At 51.3% G+C, this 18945-nt stretch overlaps 2 protein-coding genes across 2 annotated transcripts in view; both read right to left on the bottom strand.

The window, feature by feature from the left end:
* The window catches only part of LOC116600929, a 28590-nt gene extending 26610 nt beyond the window's left edge, over window positions 1–1980 (bottom strand). The window contains exon 1 of the mRNA XM_032361431.1: window positions 1812–1980. The gene's annotated coding sequence lies outside the window, so the exon portion shown is untranslated. The remainder of the gene's footprint in view (window positions 1–1811) is intronic.
* Window positions 1981–3510: 1530 nt separating this feature from the next.
* Window positions 3511–17484, bottom strand: ERRFI1 (ERBB receptor feedback inhibitor 1). Its single transcript, XM_032361050.1, has 4 exons — window positions 17320–17484; window positions 7050–7241; window positions 6864–6940; window positions 3511–5927 (listed from the first exon to the last, which is right to left on the bottom strand). Exons 2-4 carry the CDS (start codon window positions 7169–7171, stop codon window positions 4768–4770), a joined length of 1359 nt encoding a protein of 452 aa, XP_032216941.1. The 5' UTR covers window positions 7172–7241; window positions 17320–17484; the 3' UTR covers window positions 3511–4767.
* Window positions 17485–18945: the final 1461 nt, after the last annotated feature.

The raw sequence follows: 18945 nt of genomic DNA, 5'->3' as shown, positions 1-18945 counted from the left end.
TCATGATCGATTATGGCCGCCTGGGGAAACTTCCCATCTAATATTATCCGCGTTTGGAGTTGACCGACAAACGGGTCCTCTTGACCTTAGCATCTGCTCTCTGCCATGAGACAGTCCCTAATAATAAATCCTTGCGGTTTGTGTGGTATTGGGCCTGCTGGGGCCTGGTCTCACGTTGAGGGGACAGCGGGGCTCGGGGAAGCTGAGGGAATCCTTCGCATCGGAGGTGGGAGGTTGACCGGAGCCCCCGTTTCCCGACTTTACCAACACACTTTGTCGCTAGATAGTACCTGCCCGTTCACAGTGTGTCCAGCGGCCGCTGCCAGCTCATTGCTCCTGCTGGGCTGTGGCCACAGCTCAGAGCGCAGGCCGGGGCCAGCTGGGGCCGGGAGAACTGCCGGAGCTCGGCTGGCTCGGGGCGCGGCGGGAAGACCGAGCTTCAGCTCTCACCGAGTTTCAGTTGCGCACGCGTTTGGTCGGCCACGGAAAGTAGGGAAAAGCATTCTTGCAAAATCAAGGAAAAACGCGAAGGTTCAGAGGGAAGCAAATGCGGATGCTTGGGGCGCGTGGGGGGCTCAGTCGGCTGAGTGGCCGACTCTTGACTTCGGCTCAGGTCATGGTCTGGGCGTTGTGAGATTGAGCCCCACCTTAGGCTCTGCGCTCAGCAGGGAGTCTGCTTGAGGTTCTCTCTCTCCCTCTCCCACTGCTCCTCCCCTCTCCATGCCCACGCGCTCTCTCTAAAATAAAATAAATCTTAAAAAAAGAAGGGGGGTGCCTGGGTGGCTCAGTGGGTTAAAGCCTCTGCCTTTGGCTCAGGTCATGATCCCAGGGTCCTGGGATCGAGCCCCTCATTGGGCTTTCTGCTCAGCAGGGAGCCTGCTTCCTCCCCCCTCTGCCTGCCTCTCTGCCTACTTGTGATCCATGTCTGTCAAATAAATAAACAAAATCTTAAAAAAAAAAAGATGGTCTTGACCACAATACAAGGAAAGGCAATGGAAGGGGGAAGAAAAGAGGCAAAAAATAGGAGATGTCAGCAAAGATCAGTGGGAGTGCTCTATTTACCTCTCCTGGGTCGTCCTGGCACCCCTAGGGGCTGGTGGAGCTCACAGAGGGGGTTAGGGTGGGAGTGGGGGGCTGGGGGGCTGGAGCTACACGCCCTGAGCTCATCCCACCCAAGGTCTTCAAGCTGCTGCTTCTACCTCAAAGGATCTCTCAAAGCCGGTTTTCTCCATCTCCAGGCCTGACATCTCCCCTGGCCCCTTGTCTCTCCAGGTCCCGACACCTCCCGGTCCTGAGCCCCACATTCCCCTTGGCTTCTCTCTAATCTGTTCCCCATACAATAGCCACTGTCATCTTTTTTTTTTTTTTTAAGATTTTATTTATTTATTTGACAGAGATCACAAGTAGTCAGAGAGGCAGGCGGAGACCGGGGGGGGGGGGGAGCAGGCTCCCCGCTGAGCAAAGATCCTGATGCCAGGCTCGATACCAGGACCCTGGGATTATGACCTGAGCCGAAGGCAGAAGCTTTATTTGACCCACTGAGCCACCTAGGCGCCCCCGCACTGTCATCCTCTTAAGATAAGTCAGATCCTGTCCCTCCCTTACCTAGATCTTTAAGTGGTCACTACCTTGCCCAGAGTCCATCCTCCTGTGGCCACAACTTCCGGCTCATGGAAGATGCCAGCCTTTTCTTTCCAGCCTCAGAGGCTCACAGGTGTTCCCTCGGCTTTTCGTCCCTGTTTCCTCCACCTCCTTCGCCTTAGAGTCCGACTCTTCCATTTTATCACATTAGAGTACAGCCCCTTTGTTACCTTCCACACTGTTCACTCCTTGGTGGCGCTCGCCGCAAACCATAATTAGGGACTGCTTTAAATTCTAGAAGGCAGGCTTCTAAATTCTAGAAGCCTGGGGGCTCAGTCGGTGAGCATCAGCCTTCGGCTCCAGTCATGATCCCTGCATGGTCCTGGGATCAAGCCTGCATCCAGCTCCCTACTCAGCGGGGAGTCTGCTTCTCCCTCTTCCTCTGCCCCTCCCCCCTCTCATGCATGCACTCTCTCTCAAAATCTTTTTTTTTTTTTTTAAGATTTTATTTATGACAGAGAGATATAGCAAGGAGTGGGAGAGGGAAAAGCAGGCTTCCTGTCAAACAGGGAGCCTGATGTGGGGCTTGATCCCAGGACCCTGGGATCATGACCCATGCCACCCAGGTACCCCTCTCTCTCAAACTCTCAAAAAAAAAAAAAAATTCTAGAGGGCAGAGGATATGCCCATTTCCCAGGACCCAGAATGTGGTTGGGATTTCCTAGCCAATGTCTGCCGAACCAACTCCCTCAGCCCATTTCCTGGTCTGTAAAGCATCCGAAATAACACCTGTCAGGGCACAGTAACCAATGACCACGAAGGCCATGCACCTACTGGCTGCCAAGGGTTCATACACGGTTGCCACAGATAATTCCCTATCACGGGTATCAGGATGCTAATTTTACCCAAGGACAGAGACGTTAAGAGTCTTCCCGACACATAATTAGGCAGAGGTTGAGGTGGACTCCCAGCCCGGCTCACTGACCTCAGAGCCCTGGTACTCTGGAGGATACCAGCACATGCAGGGGCTCGGTCAAGGTTACGGAGAGCTTCACCATTGCCCAGGAGCCATGGAGGGGTGAGAGTGACTGGGTTTTGGCTACAGGGCCCAGGAGAGGGGAGAGCTGAGCATAGGGACCCGCGGGGCTGGAGAGGTGCCCTCACACACCCAGTGGCCTAGCTTCCTCCTGTGCAGAGAAGCCGGGAAAAGCATGGCTGTCCTCTCCACGAGGCCTGGGCAGGCTGGGGTTTCTCTGGTGGCCTCATGTCAGACAGGAAGCAGAGCTTCCCAAAGGGCCCACAATGATCCGGACCTAATCCTGAAACTCATTGTGAGTCACATCAAGTCTCTAAGAGGTGACTTCTTCCGTATGTGCCCCGTGAAAGGCAGGCCCCTCCCCAGCAGGCCCAGCATCAGCCCAAGCCCCCTCTCTGAACTGTTAAAGGTGAAAACAAACAGCCCGCTTGCACTGTGCCTGTCTCTAAGATTCAATTATCAGTCGCTCAAATTACTTTTATTTTAGGGAATGATGGTAAATTTCAAGCACTTAGGAAGCCATGAAAAAGCTTCCCTTGTGCTTAGAGATGGCAATGCTTGTCAACGTACTTGAGACATCAACTTTTATAAGACTTTAGGCAAGAAACATTGTTAACGGTGTCATAAATAGTATTATAACTTTATTAAAATGAAAAGACAATATTCAAAATAATGCAACAGAAATGAATAAAATCCTTTGTCCAACACTGTACACATAATGCAGAAATCAGTGCATTTTTTCTAAAGCATGTCTTAACCTTCATTTAGTTCATACTAAAATATAAGCTTTAAATAGCTCAAATCTTATCATTCAGCAGTTTAAACTGTAAACAGCTTGTTGAACTGTTAAGAGAACATTGTAGTAATGTACCTCTGTTAGTGAGCACCTTCTCTTTTGTGCTTGTCTCTACAAGATCCACACCTCGAAGCGTGTGGAAGCCCCAGCGCACGTGACAGGTCTCACTGAGTCCGGGTGAAGCAGCCAATCGGGACGGTCCCAGAAGCAGGAAGATGCTGATGTGACCTGTGCCATTAAGACATACTGTGCTCTTGGTCACAAGTGTTTCACTCAAAAAGCAAACAATCCCCAGGAAATACTGAATAGGAACCAGCAACACAAGGCCAGCTTGTGCTGTATTTGTGTATTAATAGTCTTAAAAAAAACAAACAAACAACAAAACACCAACACAAAACCACAACACATGCTCCCAGTGACTCTCAGTCACACAGCTGTTTCACAATTGCTTAAAACTGACTTCCTGACCACGGGCAAACGGTCTGCTTCTCCACAGGACCTGAACCTGCCCTCCTTCCGCAGCTGCAAGGCCCGTGCTACGATGGGCCACGCTAGTGGGCAGAACAGAGCAGGAACTGTCAGGAAAAATGATTTATGGATTCTGGAACCTTCTCATTTGTCAAGGTGTGAGACATGTGCACAGGTGAGAACATGGCTGCCAAGCACACTGCCAACCTCCCCTCAACGGAGCAGAAGGCAAACTGGAGGGACCCAGGCCTTGGGACGATTTTTAAACTGGGCAGGTAGGGCCACGGGACAGATGTGGGCCCCGCCCTCAGTGGCACAGACTGTTTGCAGAAATAAAGGAGACAGAACTTCATGGGCCCAAGAGCCAGATCCTTTCAAACTGACTAAGCAAAAATGGTTTTTGTTTTTTTTTTGGTTGTTTACTGTTTTTTGTTTTTTAATGATTCTGATCTAAACAATACTGTGTTTTCTTCCCATTTGCTCAATTTTCAGTCAGGAGTCATCCTCCAGCTTGTTTTAACATTCTGAATACATGTTACTCTAAGGTAGCAACTAATTGGTTATCCCGTGACTACGGCCCGTGGCTGCCACACAGGCTTCTATAGGTCTCTAATGTATACACACATCGAAGGTTCCCCAGCCTTCCCTCCCCGCCGGCACAGCTTTCCATTCCAGGCTGGAAGAGACTTTCCTGCAACGCCAACAAAATCAGGGTTTCCCAGCCTGAGGGCGCCTGGTGGCTGCTCTGACCCTCTCTCTAAGATGGAGGGTTCAGCTATTCTGCTCTGCGATCTGCAACACTCCCCTGTGAATCTCCACTGAACGGGAGAGTGGCTTGCCAACCATCTGCTCCCAGGGAGCCCCTGCTGAACCACGACCGCAGAGCCTAAGGAGAAACCACATAGGACAAGTGTTTGCGCTTCATGTGGCCACCGAGGTCCAGCTTTGTTTTTGGGTCCGGCTTGTCTGCGGCTGGGATGACACCGCAGTCAGCAGACAGGGGCTGGGGTTGGGGGCCTGTGTGTGTTTCTTCTGCTTCCCGAAAAAACTTTTCATATTTGTCCAGGTACGGGGGTCTCTCAGGTAGTAGGTAATAATGCGTCGAGCTGACCTTCTTCCCATTTTCGATAATGGGCAGAATGCAGGGAACCTTATTGGCAGATCCTTCGCTGTTCTGTCTCTGCAGAGCCTTGCTGCTGACGTACTTGGGGTCGGGGGCGAAGCTCTGCGTGGGAGGCATGACCCCGTTGAGGTAAGACGGGAGGCTCTTGGGGCTGGGTGTGCGCGAGTTACTGCGGGATAAAGGTTCTCTCGGCGGCACTTTGGGAGGCCTGTCTTCGTCACTGTAGGTGCTGGAAGTAACCTCTGCTGACCACCTTCTGTAATCCGGCTTCACAGGCCGGGGAGGTATGGGGACCCTGGGGGGCACTTCGGGTTTGTCTTCGTCTGAGTTGGGAGAAGCTCTGTGTATGTAGCTGGACACCCTTATGGCGGGCTTGTTGAAGGACCCGGCCGGTCCCGAATGCGACCGTCGCAGTCTCCGGTGGCTCTGGGGCGGGGGAGGATTTGAACTCTGCACCGCGCCGTGCGGCTCGGGCGCCTGGCTGAGGTCGGCCGCGGAGACCGCCGGGGTGTCGAAGTACGCGTAGTTGATCTGTCCACACCCGCGGAAGCTGCGCCGGCCGGGGACGTCGTATCTGAAGCCGGAGAGCGCGCAGTCTCGCAGGAGCAGGTCGGTGTCCGAGCTGGTGAGGAACTCCACCTCGCAGTCGGCCTCGTCCAGGGCGAGGTCCTCCGAGATGGGCAGCGGCGGGAGCGGCCGCGAGCCCCGGTCGCAGAGGGCCGCGCAGGGGAAGGGGGACGGGGGGCTCCTCCCGGGGGTGAGCGGGGGGGACGCGCACAGCCCGTTCACCGAGAGCCGCCGCAAACCGCACACCACGCGCTCCTCTCCTCGCTGCGCGCCGTCTTCGCCCGGCGGGATGACCAGCGGGGCCAGGCTGGGCTTCTGGGCGGGGCCGTCCCTCGCCGCAGGCGTCGCCGTGTGCCCTGCAGCCAACGAGACGCGTCAGGAAGGGGCCCGCACGCGCGACGTGCTGCTCCCCCCGCCCGCGCCGCCCCAGGCCGAGGCCCCCCCAGCCCGACCCCGGCGCCCGCGGCTCTCCGCTGAGGCAGCGCATGCGCGACGGTGCCGCCGAGACAGCGCATGCGCGACGGTGCCGCCGAGAACACCCCGGGGACAGCCGCGGGCCGACGAGGCGCCAGAAGATGGCGGCCACACGGGACCTGCTTCAAAGGGCACATCATCGGGTCCATCTGCGCCGGCCGTGCGCGGGGGGCACAGCCACACACCCCGCAGTCCGCGGCAGGTTTGGTGACGCGCGCGAGCCTCGCAGACCACGAGCAGCGTGTCCTTTCCCGAGGACCGCGCCACACCGGCCCGGCCGCGGAAAGAGCGGCGGCGACGCGAGGCAGGCGAGGGCCGCGTCGGGCGACACCGGGGCCGCACCGGCAGCCCAGTGGGACGTCAGGGGCGCGCAGACCTGCCCGTGCTGGGCTCGGAGCCCCTGACAGCAGTCTAAGGAGCGCAGTGTCCGCGTCACAAGTGCCGGGCGGCACGTCACACGCTTTCCTCAGTCTCTCGTCCCCACGGACACTACTGCTCGCCCACGGATGCGTGCGCGACACTCGTGAGGGAGAGGACGGATCTCCTCCGAGGTCTCTGCAAGCTACGTGTGGACCAGAGCTGGGGCCACGTCAGCGACTGTGGAGGGTCCTGCTTCCACAAACGGGTCTCGTCAGGGCCCCGCCGACTCAGGAGGAAGGCGGGGGCGGCTCTCTTCGGAGCCTGCTGCCACCAGGGCTCGGGCGGCTTCCTCACTCCGGCGCGGAGCTGCAGGACCAGCCGGCCCATCCCCAGGCCCTCGCCCCCCCGCAAGCACCCGCCGCCCTCGCCCCCCCCAACCGCGTTTCGGGGACACGTACCGAGAGACGCGAGGTGCTCCTGGGCCGTGGAGTTGAGGCTGTAGGCCATCGTGATCGGGTCAATGTTCAAAAAGTGACTGAAAGGAAAGGAAAAACATCTTGGTCATTCACAAGGCGCCGTCCCAGCCTCCAGCTCACCGGAACACCAGGGCTTAGACTTCTCAGCCCGTTCTGTCCTGCGCTTACTTTTCAAACTCACTGCGGCCGCCCCAGCAGGTCCTCACGGTCCTCATGGCTTGGCCATCGTGCAGATATCCAGTTTTTAATGGGACTCTAATCTCCTGAGCAGCAACTCCTGCCGTGGACATGGTGTCTTACTCTGGGAGGTCTCCACGCTTGAGGCTGAGGGATCTGCGGTCAACCAGTAGCCTGCATTCCCTGCGCAGGGGCGACAGAAAAGAGCCCGGTGAACAAACAATTCGGAAATACCCAGAGACAGCTAATATTAGAGAATCCGGGGGCATTTGGGACAGAAAACTGTATAGACGTTCACTCGATCGCAACCTCTTGGCACAAACTCACCCTTACTTCTCATGGTCATGGCACTACTCAAACGTGGTCACTTTGAGGAACTGGGGGAGGGGGGATACTAATCAAAGCTCTGCATGCTTTCGGCAAAGTGAGGAATAATCCATGGCGAGCAAAAGCCCATCTCCCACTGCAGCCCAACAGCTGCAGGATAAATCTTGCTCGCTTCCCGAAGCATGAGGAGCTCCCCGTCACCCAAGCCAACAAGGTCATTTCAGAAATCACTGTATTCAATCCCGCAGAACTGACATTCACTAAAACCCAAGGCTTACTGAACAGGAGAGCCTATGGTGGCAGCAGACCTCCCCACGACCTAGCATTTGTTTGGATTCTGTAGTTCAGGGTTGGCCCCTGGAGGACAAATTCTCCAGTTACCACCTCTTTGAGAATAAAGAAATTGCTAGATAGGAGGATCCTAATTTCCATTATCCTGTAAAAATCAAGTTCTGCAAGGTTATGGGCTTCAGCAGAGGCCTGGGACAGCTTCCTCCTCCCTTTGAAAGACAAACTTAAAGGCACATTCTTCACATTCTGTACCAAGTGCCTTCTGCTTCATGCCTTGCCTCCTGCAAGGCAAGGATGACAGAGGCTAAGTAAGTGCCTTTTCTTAATCTAGCAGTTTCTTAATGTGAGCAGTTCCTCAATGTCCCTCATCAGGTGTGCCGTGTCTAGGGTCAACCAGTAGCTCCCCCCACACCTTGCTGGAGGAGTCTTTTAGCATCTGGCTCTGCTTTCTTGGCATCTTCATGCTTCCTTAGAGTTAAGTTGAGGCTTTTTTTTCTTTGAGACACTAGGATATGATCTGTCAACTCTGTGTAACACTGACCCCTTCTGGGATGAACACAGACGCTTCGTAATGCTCTAGTGCCCCAGAGCATGCACGTGTGGCTGCCCAGAGCCAGGGGGTATGCTGAGGACTGGGGGCGTTCTGGGGGACGGAGGAGGGGGTTCACATGTCCTCTGTTTCAGGGACAGATCTGTCACCCACTAGACTGGGAGTCCAGGAAAGAGGCTAGGTCGCAATCATCACTCATCACTATGTGGAACATCAGCAAGTGACTGCTAGTTGCAGTGGAACCAGACCCTACCATCTCCTTTTTACCACGGTCAGGGTCAACTGAACGTACAGGGATATGAGGATTCCTGTACAAGGAATGTACAGGGGTCTTTTTTTTTTAGCTACAGATCTAAAAAACACTCTGTAAGTGCTTACTGTTGTTCATGCAAAAAGAAATGGAGAGACAGTAATGTTCTGGAAACAAAGTGAAGATGGAGCCATTACTGATCCTCGGCTTTTCACTCTCCCAAAGCCAGCTGCTCTGATACATGAGGCAGAGACTTAAGTAGCTTTCAAATATTATTTCAAATAGTCAAGCTTTCTTTTCCTATGATGAGTCTCTCAAAGACATACTGTTAAGAAGAACGAGCGGGGGGGGAGAACCCCACCATTTAAGAAACCCAAGTTATCAGGAGACCTTATTTTTTGTTTTTGGTCCTCAGAGGCTTAAAATGAAAAGCACATTTATTTTACCTGGATTAAGGAGAGCTATAGAAAATTAACAACAACATTTTTTAGAACACACTGCTCGGTACTCCCTCTGGGCGCCTGGCCTTGTGGCATGTGATACTTCCCCGCCCCCCAGCACCCAACAAGCTCAGGCAAGACCACAGGGAAAGTATCTGTGGTGATGTAAAAATGAAAGGCCAAGATAGGAAGAAGAATATGGTATTTAAGTAGTTTGAAAGCACACGTTTAGAGATCGCTCATCCAGATTACAGGAAAATGCTGCGGGGGTTTCTGGAGGCCCAACCCCCACCTGTCTGCAGGCCAGCAAGTGCTCCTCGTAATTACTGCGTGTCAGCCTCCTAATGCCATCTAAATCTTAGCTTTCAACAGAATGATTGTGTAACTATCGCCTCTGCTGGAATGGCCTCGGAATTCTAAACTCACATTTCGGCAGCCCCTCCGAATTATGTATACGTTCTAGAAAGTTATTTTTTATTCATTGTTTCCATCACCTACTTGTTAGCTTTCTTAAGAAAAAAATTTTTTTAGTATAAAAAGAATTGTGTTCACTAAGCCAGCTCACTTCTGACCACAATAGTGTCTTTGTGTATTCATAGAAGGTGACCTGCCTCTACATTTCAATGGGGAATTGTGAATGGGACGTGTTATGAAACTGTCCGAACTTCCTACTTGCTTGCTTGGGAGAAGCCAGGAGGGAAACATAACTGCATGTTCTCGTTCGGAAAATAACTTCCAACGATAGGCCCAGGAAGGGTGACATGCTGTAGGTTTGGAAGCAAATGTTTTTGGCATGTTCCTGGGAATGCCAGCCACCTACAACTCTTCCACGCCTTTCTCAAAGCTCCCAAGTCTGCAGTACATAACCTCCTGGGTTTGGAGGGTGCGGGGGGAGATCAGCTGCCTGGCCAAGCTCAAGTTAAAAAGAAACCCACAGGTCCAGTGACATTTCACTAATGCTCAAGTGTTTCAAATTTTGTTTCTGTGTCAACTGTAAAGCCAGCTCTCCCTGACAGCTCAGGAGGCAAGCAACTGCAAGAACAGCCCTAGGTGGGGAAATCAGCATCTCTCAGCACAAGACAGCATTCTATTATGAAATGCAAACTATGAGAGCGGATGTGAACCGAGGCAGTGCGGTGTCCAACAGGATCGGAATGACCTTGGGCAAAAGAACTTCCCTAAAATTCATCAACTAATCTTTAGCCTTTTCAGTGTCAGAAGTGCAGTTAAATACCAATCCCAGATGTGAACTGTTTCCTACTAACCTCACTTTTTTTTAAAGTTCAAGACAAAAAGTAGTACCCCCTGAAACCATCTGTTTCTTGCAGCCGTGCTCTGCTTTGCTCTCCCTGCAACTCCCCCTCCCCCACCCCGCTCCTAGAGTTTGGATCTACTTCTACTATGACAAGTCAACTCCTCCATCTCCTGAGTCTTGACTCCAGCCCTGACTCAAGCTTCCACTTTGCATTTCCTATTGTCTGGTGATTATCTTTCCACTTGGAGGGCCCTCTGGCATCTGCAACACTACAAACTAAACTCCTGTCACTTACTGCACACCCCCCGCCCCCTTCCCAAACCAGTTCAGGGTCTGCAAGGATGCCGCTCCTCCCACAGGCACCATTTTTCATAACCTGAGCCAGGACCGATGCACATTCAATCGCTCAGTTCCACTGCCTGCTTCTGTCCTGCTCTCAAGCCTCCCTTCCTTCCTGGGTCTGAGAATACCTGATCCACCCCACACACCAGAACCAGATCGGTATTCCTGAACTGGAGAGCAAATTCAGATCTTCCAATCTTCAGAGGCTTCTAAAGTAAGGCTCTGCAGGCTGGACGTAAGGCCTCTCTAACAAGGCAGGCCCTGACCCACCTTTTTCAAGCTCCTGCTTCTCTTTTCCCTCATCTCTGTTAGAATGCACCTTTTCCTTGGAGGCCATCTGTCACACCACCTTGTCCACTACCTGGCTCCCTGCTGAAAAGCCGGCACAGGGTCCCCATGTTCTTGGGTTATTTTGTGTCTTCTTGCCCATCCTCCAAATCTTTGGGGACTTTCCCCACCTGCTGTGTAGATCCTGGTATCACTCATTTCTGATAAATATTTACTAAACGAATATTGAGAAAAAAGTCATCTCACTTCTAAAAAAATAATGACATGACAGACTCATGTTTCCTGTAAATCAATGAAGAACTAAGGGATAAACCTAACATGGGCTGACACCTCCCGATAATGTGACAAATTTAGGTAAGAAGCAGGCAAGGGATTCTCATTTCATTGACTTCCAAAATCCGAAGTGGACAGTATACAGACTGGGTGAAAACTCTAAGCTTAAGTGATTAACAATGTAACTTTCTCAGTTGGTTTCTATTACTATACATTCACCTAAGCACCCGGGGGGAGAGCTTTCTGAAAATAATGAATTTCACCTTCTCTTCCACACTATTCCTTCTGCACCTACTGTTCTTGTTGCTAAAGTTAAGGTCACTTTCCTTAAACAAAACCAAAAAAGGCTACACCAAAAAGCATACCACAGATGCTTTATTAAAATGAAATCTCATGCCTTTACATGAGATTTGAAACTTTTTTTTTTTTTAAACCAGGCTACCTTAAGACTGTAACCTAGATGTGCTTACCTTCCAGCAGATCTCATTAATAAATCTCAAAAGCAATCCCCAAGAGGAGGAGGGGCACATTTTTGTCATACAACTCACCCAGTTCTGCCCAGTGCTTCCTTATTTAAAAGTGTGATGTAATTTCCTTCTTTCAATCTGGTTTTAGAACCTGATTTCTGTTTATTCAGGGTGATAAATGGTCTTTTCAACCTTATTTAACAACCACCTACACGACTATATCCTTAACAAAAGAGATAGAAGATAATCCTATTCAGAGCCAAGATTTGTTAAAAAGCAAAAACCAAAACCAAAAAACCAAAAACTGATTTTGGAACGTGACAAATTCCATGATTTTATTTTTTATTAAAAAAAAAAATGATTTTAGATCCTCCCCACAGAAACCACCACTTGCACATTAACCTTCAGTCTGAAAATGCCTAAAATAATCACCTTTGAGAATATTAAAACAAAACTAAAATCCCATCATTTTTACTGTGATTCATGTCTAAAGCTTTAGCAGCTCAGCTATTTGACACACTGAACATCCAGTGTGGCTGTTTTACAGAATTTTCACTTTGACTAATAACATGAGAAGACTTACTGATTAAAGGACTCTTCACAATCCAAGGCCCAAATTCAGGGTTTTTCTTGGATTTCACCCTAACAGACCATGATTTGGGGGAAGGAAGGGGGAGGCAGGCAGAAATTTCCTTCGCGATCCCCTGCTACATTCCATTACATCCTCCACATGCATGGCCTTCACATGAAGAGCACAGAGGACTTCACATCTTTCATGTTAAGTTACGGGAAAAAAGGTCACTGAAATGCTTCTGCATGAATTCAAGGTAAACACGAGGGTTTCAGGACCCAGGGCAACGCTGCTCTGTGGAGTGAGGATGGATATCTCGTCCCTGGCAGCATCCATCTGCCCTTCAGTGGGCAAGCATGGAACAGTCCACTTGTAGGTGGTAAAAACTGGGGCAACAAGAAAAATAATTTATCTTCCGACTGTCAAAAGCAAAGCTGAGTGACATAATTTGTGGAATAATTCAGAGTATTTTCTAGCTGAGTATTTTAAGAAACAGCAAACTAACAAAAAACCTATTCGTTCCACGACCATCATCATCAATAGCCTTTTGATTCACTTGGTGTCCTACGCGGCCGTCGCGCGGAGGCAGAAGGATACCACGGCAGGGACACAGGCTCTTGTCCTTTGTGCTCTTCCTACAGATGCTACGGTCAGGAGCCACACATACGCACGGGATTGCAAAATATTATTCCTTTTAGACATACACATAATAGATTTCCAAATGGAAAAAATACGTGGGTTCTATTCTAATCTTAACAAGGAGCACAATAATCCAATGATGGGAAGGGAGTCTTTGAAACTTGAAAAGTACTTAACAAGCACTGGAGTCACCCAATGGGGTAACACCAGGTTGTTACAAGGAACATAAAACCAGTACAAAAAAGAAACTAATTCTTGGGAACTTATCTGGCAGGCATTGTTCTAAGTGATGTATAACTTATTTAATCCTCTCAACAACCCTGTGGGGCAGGTTACTATTATGACCCTCATTTACAGCTGAGGAACTGCAGGCACATCAAGTTAAGTAACTAGCTCCAGGTCAACGGTGGGGCCCAGAGACTTAAGCCAGGCTCTTGCTGTGCACACCACCGGCCCCTCCGAGCCCCTCAGGCTCTTAATTGGGAATAAGATCTGACCCACTACAAGGCCTGTGTTCAGGGTGGCTCAGACAGACTTTTCTGGGGATTTGCTGCTTGGTAATAGTTTCTCTTGGGTAACCTTTAGACTATCAAAGTTCCTATTTTATTTCAGCTCCATCAAATCGTCCTATGAAAGTTGTAAATCGCAGATTTGGCCTGTGTATCCTCTGGAAGGGTGGTCAAGGTATCAATTTTACACTCTGTGACTATTTGGAGCAATTCTTTCCAAGCCCTCAATTTTTGAGGACACACTGATGCCCCAGCACTACACACCCCGCTACAACCCGATACCTGGTATCACGCAGGCCTGTCTTTACCCAGGTGTCCCTACAGATACCCAAGGGGCCTCCTTTTAACATCCTCTCACAGCATGGATCCCGGTAATGCCATTATAATCAGGCTCCATTTTAGTCTGGAATCGAATGATGGCATATCTTGTCTTCGCAAAGCACTCTATAAATTACAAAGTACTTTCCCACACATCATCTCACCTGATCCCCACAACCTCCCTGTCAGAGGAGGCAGGGATTACACTCTGTGCCTGCAGAGGAGGAAGTGAGGCCAAACACCTTCCTGCCGGCAGCAAGGCCAGCGAGGCTCTTCCGCACTCTAATCCAGCACTCCCCCGCTGCACTTTCACTCCTTTCCTCTCCACGGTCTCTTTATTCTAGGCAGAAACCTCAGTTCTTCCTTTTCCTTCTTTTTTTTTTTTTTTATTTAAAGATTTTATTTGAGAGAGAGAGCATGAGTAAGAGGCGGGGCAGAGGAGAGACAGAATCTCAAGCAGACTCCCCGCTGAGTGTGGAGCCCGATGGGAGGGGGAGACTTGAGACTCGATCTCACAACCCTGACCCCAAATCAAGAGTCAGATGCTTTGCTGACTGAGGCACTTAGGCACCCCAACCTCACTTCTCTTTCTAATGTTCTCCTTTATCAGTGGGGAAACTGATGCAGAGATGGCTAAGCAAAACACTCAAGACCTCAGTGCGAGTCACCCGTTAAGATGGGAACGGGAGCTCCACGCACAGGATTTCACTCAAATTCTTAGAGGGCAAGGATGAGTTATTTCCACAAACGGTTCTCAAGTGCTTATTCTGGAGTAGATGCTATGGTAGTGAAGGAGACGTGGCTGCTGTCTGGGAAAGCCTCAGTCTCTGACGACAAGCAGTCTCAGACTGTGAGAACGTCCCCAGGAGGACAGGGTGGGGAGGCCGGACTGACAAGGGCAGTTAGGGCAGGCCTCCCTACGTGACTTTTTAAACTGAAATTTAAAGATGAGAAAGAGGCAGCCATGAGAAGAATGAGAGGAACATTCCACGAAGAGGATATAAAATACAGATTATTTTAAATAATCTGTACCTGGCCAGGTTTCATATTCTGTGGGTCTTCAAGGAGAACTTCAATGTCTTCTCATCCTTACCCTCCTACTGCTTCCCCTGAAATGTTGAATCATGGCACTGTGGAACGGAAAAGGAGTAAAACTCACGTAGCCAGAGCCCCATATTTTACAAATATATCCACTGAGGCTTGGAGGATTCAAGTGCCCCATTTTATAGTATGAGGAATTGGATTAAACTATCAACAATGATGCCAAATTACAGAATCCTTTTCCCCTTCTGAAGTCTGAGTCCCACACTAACTTTTCCCTCTCTTAAAGCAAATTTCTCTATTATGCTAGCTAACATTCAGAACCCTGAAACTCACCGGTTTTATCTACCTTTACAGAGCACACATTTATGCTGTGCAAATTATGCCCGAATGCCACAGCTGACCTTGTTTACCCAGTACCCAGGAGGTTATTCGTTAGCTTTTCTGAAGCATGGCCAAACACCAGCATCAAAAGATGCAAAAGGAATCCCGATGATGAGGTACCAATTCAAATTTATTGAGGTTAAAAGCAAAGCTGCTTCTCTGGCAGAGGGAGCTGATGACATTCAAATTCCTGGAATTACCCTTGGCACCACCTTTCCCTCCTCTGCTCACCTTTCTAAAGCAACCTGATGGTATGCAGACATTCAGGTCAGTTTCAAGCATGTTAGATTGTACCTGTAATTTAGGCAACTTGCTTTTAAAAGCTACCATTAGTATTAGCTGAAAGGGAGTATTATCTGGTTCACCTTCTGAGGAGCAGCAGTTAAGAGTCATTTTCACACAAAAACTCAAGTCTACAGTATAATTAAATCTCAGAGCAAAGTGACCAGTGCCTATTGTGAACTGAAAGGAGGAGACACAATTCATCGAAACAGTAGTTTTATGTATCTGTCGAAAATATGAGTAACTCAGACATTTCATAACAGCCATAAAGAAAGATTTGCTTCCCACCCTTATCAGCGACTGGTCCAATCCTGCTGAGCTTTAAGACGTAAAATATGCTTCCATGCAATTATTTATCAACCATCGACTATGTGCAAGGCTGCGCAAGATAGAAGCTGTACAGAAGAGTTCCTGCCCTTAAGGAGTTCACAATCTAATACATGCCAGGTTAAAATCCTAAGCCCAGGACCTCTAGCCCCTTCTACCATGGAGACAGGCAGCTGAAAATAAGCCTCTGCGTGGAAGGAAGGAGCTGACAAATTGTGTCTGAAGTTCAGGCTAAAAGCTGTATATACTTCTCTTCAAATCTGCTAATAACTGGAAAAGACAGCAGTACCTACTGGTAACCAATCACAGCACAATGAGCAAGAAGCCAGCTTTCACTTTGCTTAGCAAAATTTGGTCAGTTTCTGAAATGGGTAGGTGGCCTCCTGTCTCTGCTCTGTTTAAGTAAAACTTTGCTGAAAACCATATTACAGGGGCACCTGGATGGCTCAGTGGGTTAATGACTCTGCCTTCGGCTCAGGTCATGATCCCAGGGTCCTGGGATCAAGCCCCATGTTAAGTTCTCTGCTCAGCAGGGATCCTGCTTCCCCCTCTCTCTCTGCCTGTCTCTCTATGTACTTGTGATCTCTCTCTCTGTCAAATAAATAAATAAAATCTAAAAAAAAAAAAAAGCCCTATTACAGAAATGGGGGGTGGGGGCGGAATTTTAAAAAAAAGCAAGACTTGGCATGGCGAATGTTTCAGTATCCTCAACAAATGCATACCCTTCGCATTCTTACAGATTTATAAAAGCTGAAAAACGTGCAGAATACTGTTCTTCAGGGGGGTAAAAACAAAACAAAACAAAACAGAACCACACACAAAAAAACGCATTTTAACCTCACCTTTCTTCACCTCTGACAGTTGCTTAGAAACCAGTCCGGCCCTACCTGTGTTGCAGGTGTACCTAAAGTCACCAACACATCTCTTTTAAAGCTACAGTCTATTCTGACTGCACTTAAGTTTATGACTAACAATCTATTCATATATATATATATATTTTTATCAGGTAAGAGACTGGTTCCTTTCAAGCAATGACGAAATCCTAATAAAGACTTAGGAAGCACCGATACAGCACCAATCATGGTTAAGAAGTCGAGGCTGTGATATACATATAAATACACACGCACGGACACACGAAAAACACCCAATAAGCAGCCACGTTCCGAACACAGAATTCTGCACTCCCATTCCTTCGGAAACAGTAATTAGGACGCTCCGACCAAAGGATCGCGTTTCTGAGACAGGAGGGGGGGGGGGGCTCGGAATTACTCAAGGGCCCTGACCGGGGACGACCGTCGTCGCCGAGAGACCGAGCAGAGGGGCCGCGGGCCGGCCACCCCCCAGCACAGCCTTTGGGACAGGGCTGACCCGCACACGGTGCGCGCCGGGGCAGCGCAGCCCCATTGTGGAAGGGGGGACGCCGAGGCCGCCGCCAGCCTCACCCGCGCAGGACCCCGGCCGGCCGCCCTCGAAGCCCGCGCCCCCGCGCAGCGCCCCCGGACCGGCCCCTACCCCTGGCCTCCCCCCGTCCGTCCGTCTGTCCGTCTGTCTCTGGAGACTCCGCGTCGCGGCGACCCTCTCCGCACCCCGGGGACCCGCCCAGCGTCGGGAGCCGCCCGCAGCCCGCCTCAGGGGCCCGGCAGGGGCGGGGGCGCGGGGCGGCGCCGCCCTCCCCACCCCCCCACCCCCGGCCCGCAGGCCCCTTACCCCCGCGGAGCCGCGGCTGCCCCACGGCGCCCTCCCGCGCATGTCCGTCCCGGCTGGCTCAGCGCCGCGGGCTCAGGGGCCCGGACACCGCGCAGGCGCCTCGCCACTCGCCGGCCGCCGCACCCCACTCGCACTCCCCGCTCGCACTCGTCCGCCGTCGGCGCGGCCGCAGACGCCGCAATATATGCCAGTGGCGGGGCCGTGACGTCGACATCCAGCGCCCCACCTCCCCCGCTCAGCCAATCCCGGCCGCGCGCCGCTTAAAGGGGCGATGTCGCGGCCCAGGCGATGGCGTGGGGTCCACCGGCGTCGCGCGGCCCCGCGGGGATGGCGTCTTTGTCTCCGAGGGGGCCGTTTCTGGGCCGCGGCGGCCTCCGCGCCTCAGCTCTGTGCGAGCCGAGAGCAGCTGCCGAGGCCTCAGAATCCTGACGCTGAATGTGTGCGGGCAGCTCGGCCTCGGGCCGCGTTCCGCGCGGCTAAAGGGGGCGCCGAGCGTCGTGCGGGGTTTCCCGTCGTTTCCTGGCCCCGGCGGGGCGCGGTTCGGCGCGTGTAACCGGGTCCACGGGCCGTCGCCGCCGCCGGGGTGGCGGAGGACGCCCGGGCCAAGGCCAGTGGAGCCTCTGCGGACAGCAGGCCCGCGCGCACCGGGAGGCCTGCGGGCCGAGGCGTAGGGGGTGCAGCACGGACAGAGTGGAGCACTGACGGACAGTGTGGGAAGCAAGCGACGTCGAGGGACAGAGTTGCCCAGCGTGGGACAGCATAGGGCAGGGTGAGGCCTTGAGGGGCAGTGAGGCCACCCTGCTGAGGGCCTTTGCTGGGACCGCTGAACGCGGGTCTGCCCAGCCCCCTCTCCTCGGACCACATGCCCGAAAACCGAGGCCAGTCTCTGGTGGCAGTTGACCCACCCGGGGCAGCCTATGGGCTTCCATAAAAAGCACCTCCAACCCTACCCGGCCTGTCCTTCAGTCTCCAGTCCGGTGTTGACTTACTAGACCCACGCCGCTCTCAGCATCTCTGGGCATCCGGGTGGCCGGTGATGCCCAAGGACGAAACACCGGAAAGCCTGCGGGAGGAGGCTTCTCCCCGCGACGGTGATGCAACTTAGGCTTACAGTTTAACCGTAAAATAAATAATACAAATGATAACAAACCAAGAGTAACTAAAGTAAGAAAAAAAGCAAACAGACAGAAACTCTCCAGTTTTAACTAGAACAGTCCCCTGAATGGTACTCTCTATTAAGTAGAGGCCACGGACCTCCGGCTGACCTCGTCCGTCTTGCAGAGCCCCTTCTCGGTTTCGGCAGTTGTGCCTGAGAGTCACACATTCAGCACTACCTAACTGGGGTAGTTTAACATATGGAATGAGATTGTGACCTCATTTTCAGGTTAACTATTAACTTACGCACTGCGTGAAATGATTGCCTTTTCTCCCCCACTGTTTACTTACATTCTTTTAAATTTAATTCAAAGGCACAATTTTGAATTCGATGCCTTCTCTCCCTCCCTCCCTCCCCTCTCTCTCTCTCTCTCTCTCTCTCTCTCACACACACACACACACACACACACACACACATCTGAAGGATTCCTTTGCCCTTTTCAGTTGCAAGATAAACAGATGTTTAGCAGA

Source organism: Mustela erminea, chromosome 10 (genome assembly GCF_009829155.1).
Source record: "Mustela erminea isolate mMusErm1 chromosome 10, mMusErm1.Pri, whole genome shotgun sequence".
In the NCBI taxonomy this organism is placed as follows: domain Eukaryota; kingdom Metazoa; phylum Chordata; class Mammalia; order Carnivora; family Mustelidae; genus Mustela; species Mustela erminea.
The sequence above is the reverse complement of the archived record's forward strand: the minus strand, read 5'-3'. Positions and strand labels throughout refer to the sequence as shown.

Coding starts and splice junctions, on each gene's coding strand:
- ERRFI1 (XM_032361050.1), bottom strand. CDS start 7,171: ATGTCCACGGCAGGAGTTGCTGCTCAGGAGATTAGAGTCCCATTAAAA. Junction 6,941..7,049: donor GGCCGCAGTGAGTTTGAAAA/GTAAGCGCAGGA, acceptor CTTTCCTTTCAG/TCACTTTTTGAACATTGACC. Junction 5,928..6,863: donor GGAGCACCTCGCGTCTCTCG/GTACGTGTCCCC, acceptor CGTTGGCTGCAG/GGCACACGGCGACGCCTGCG.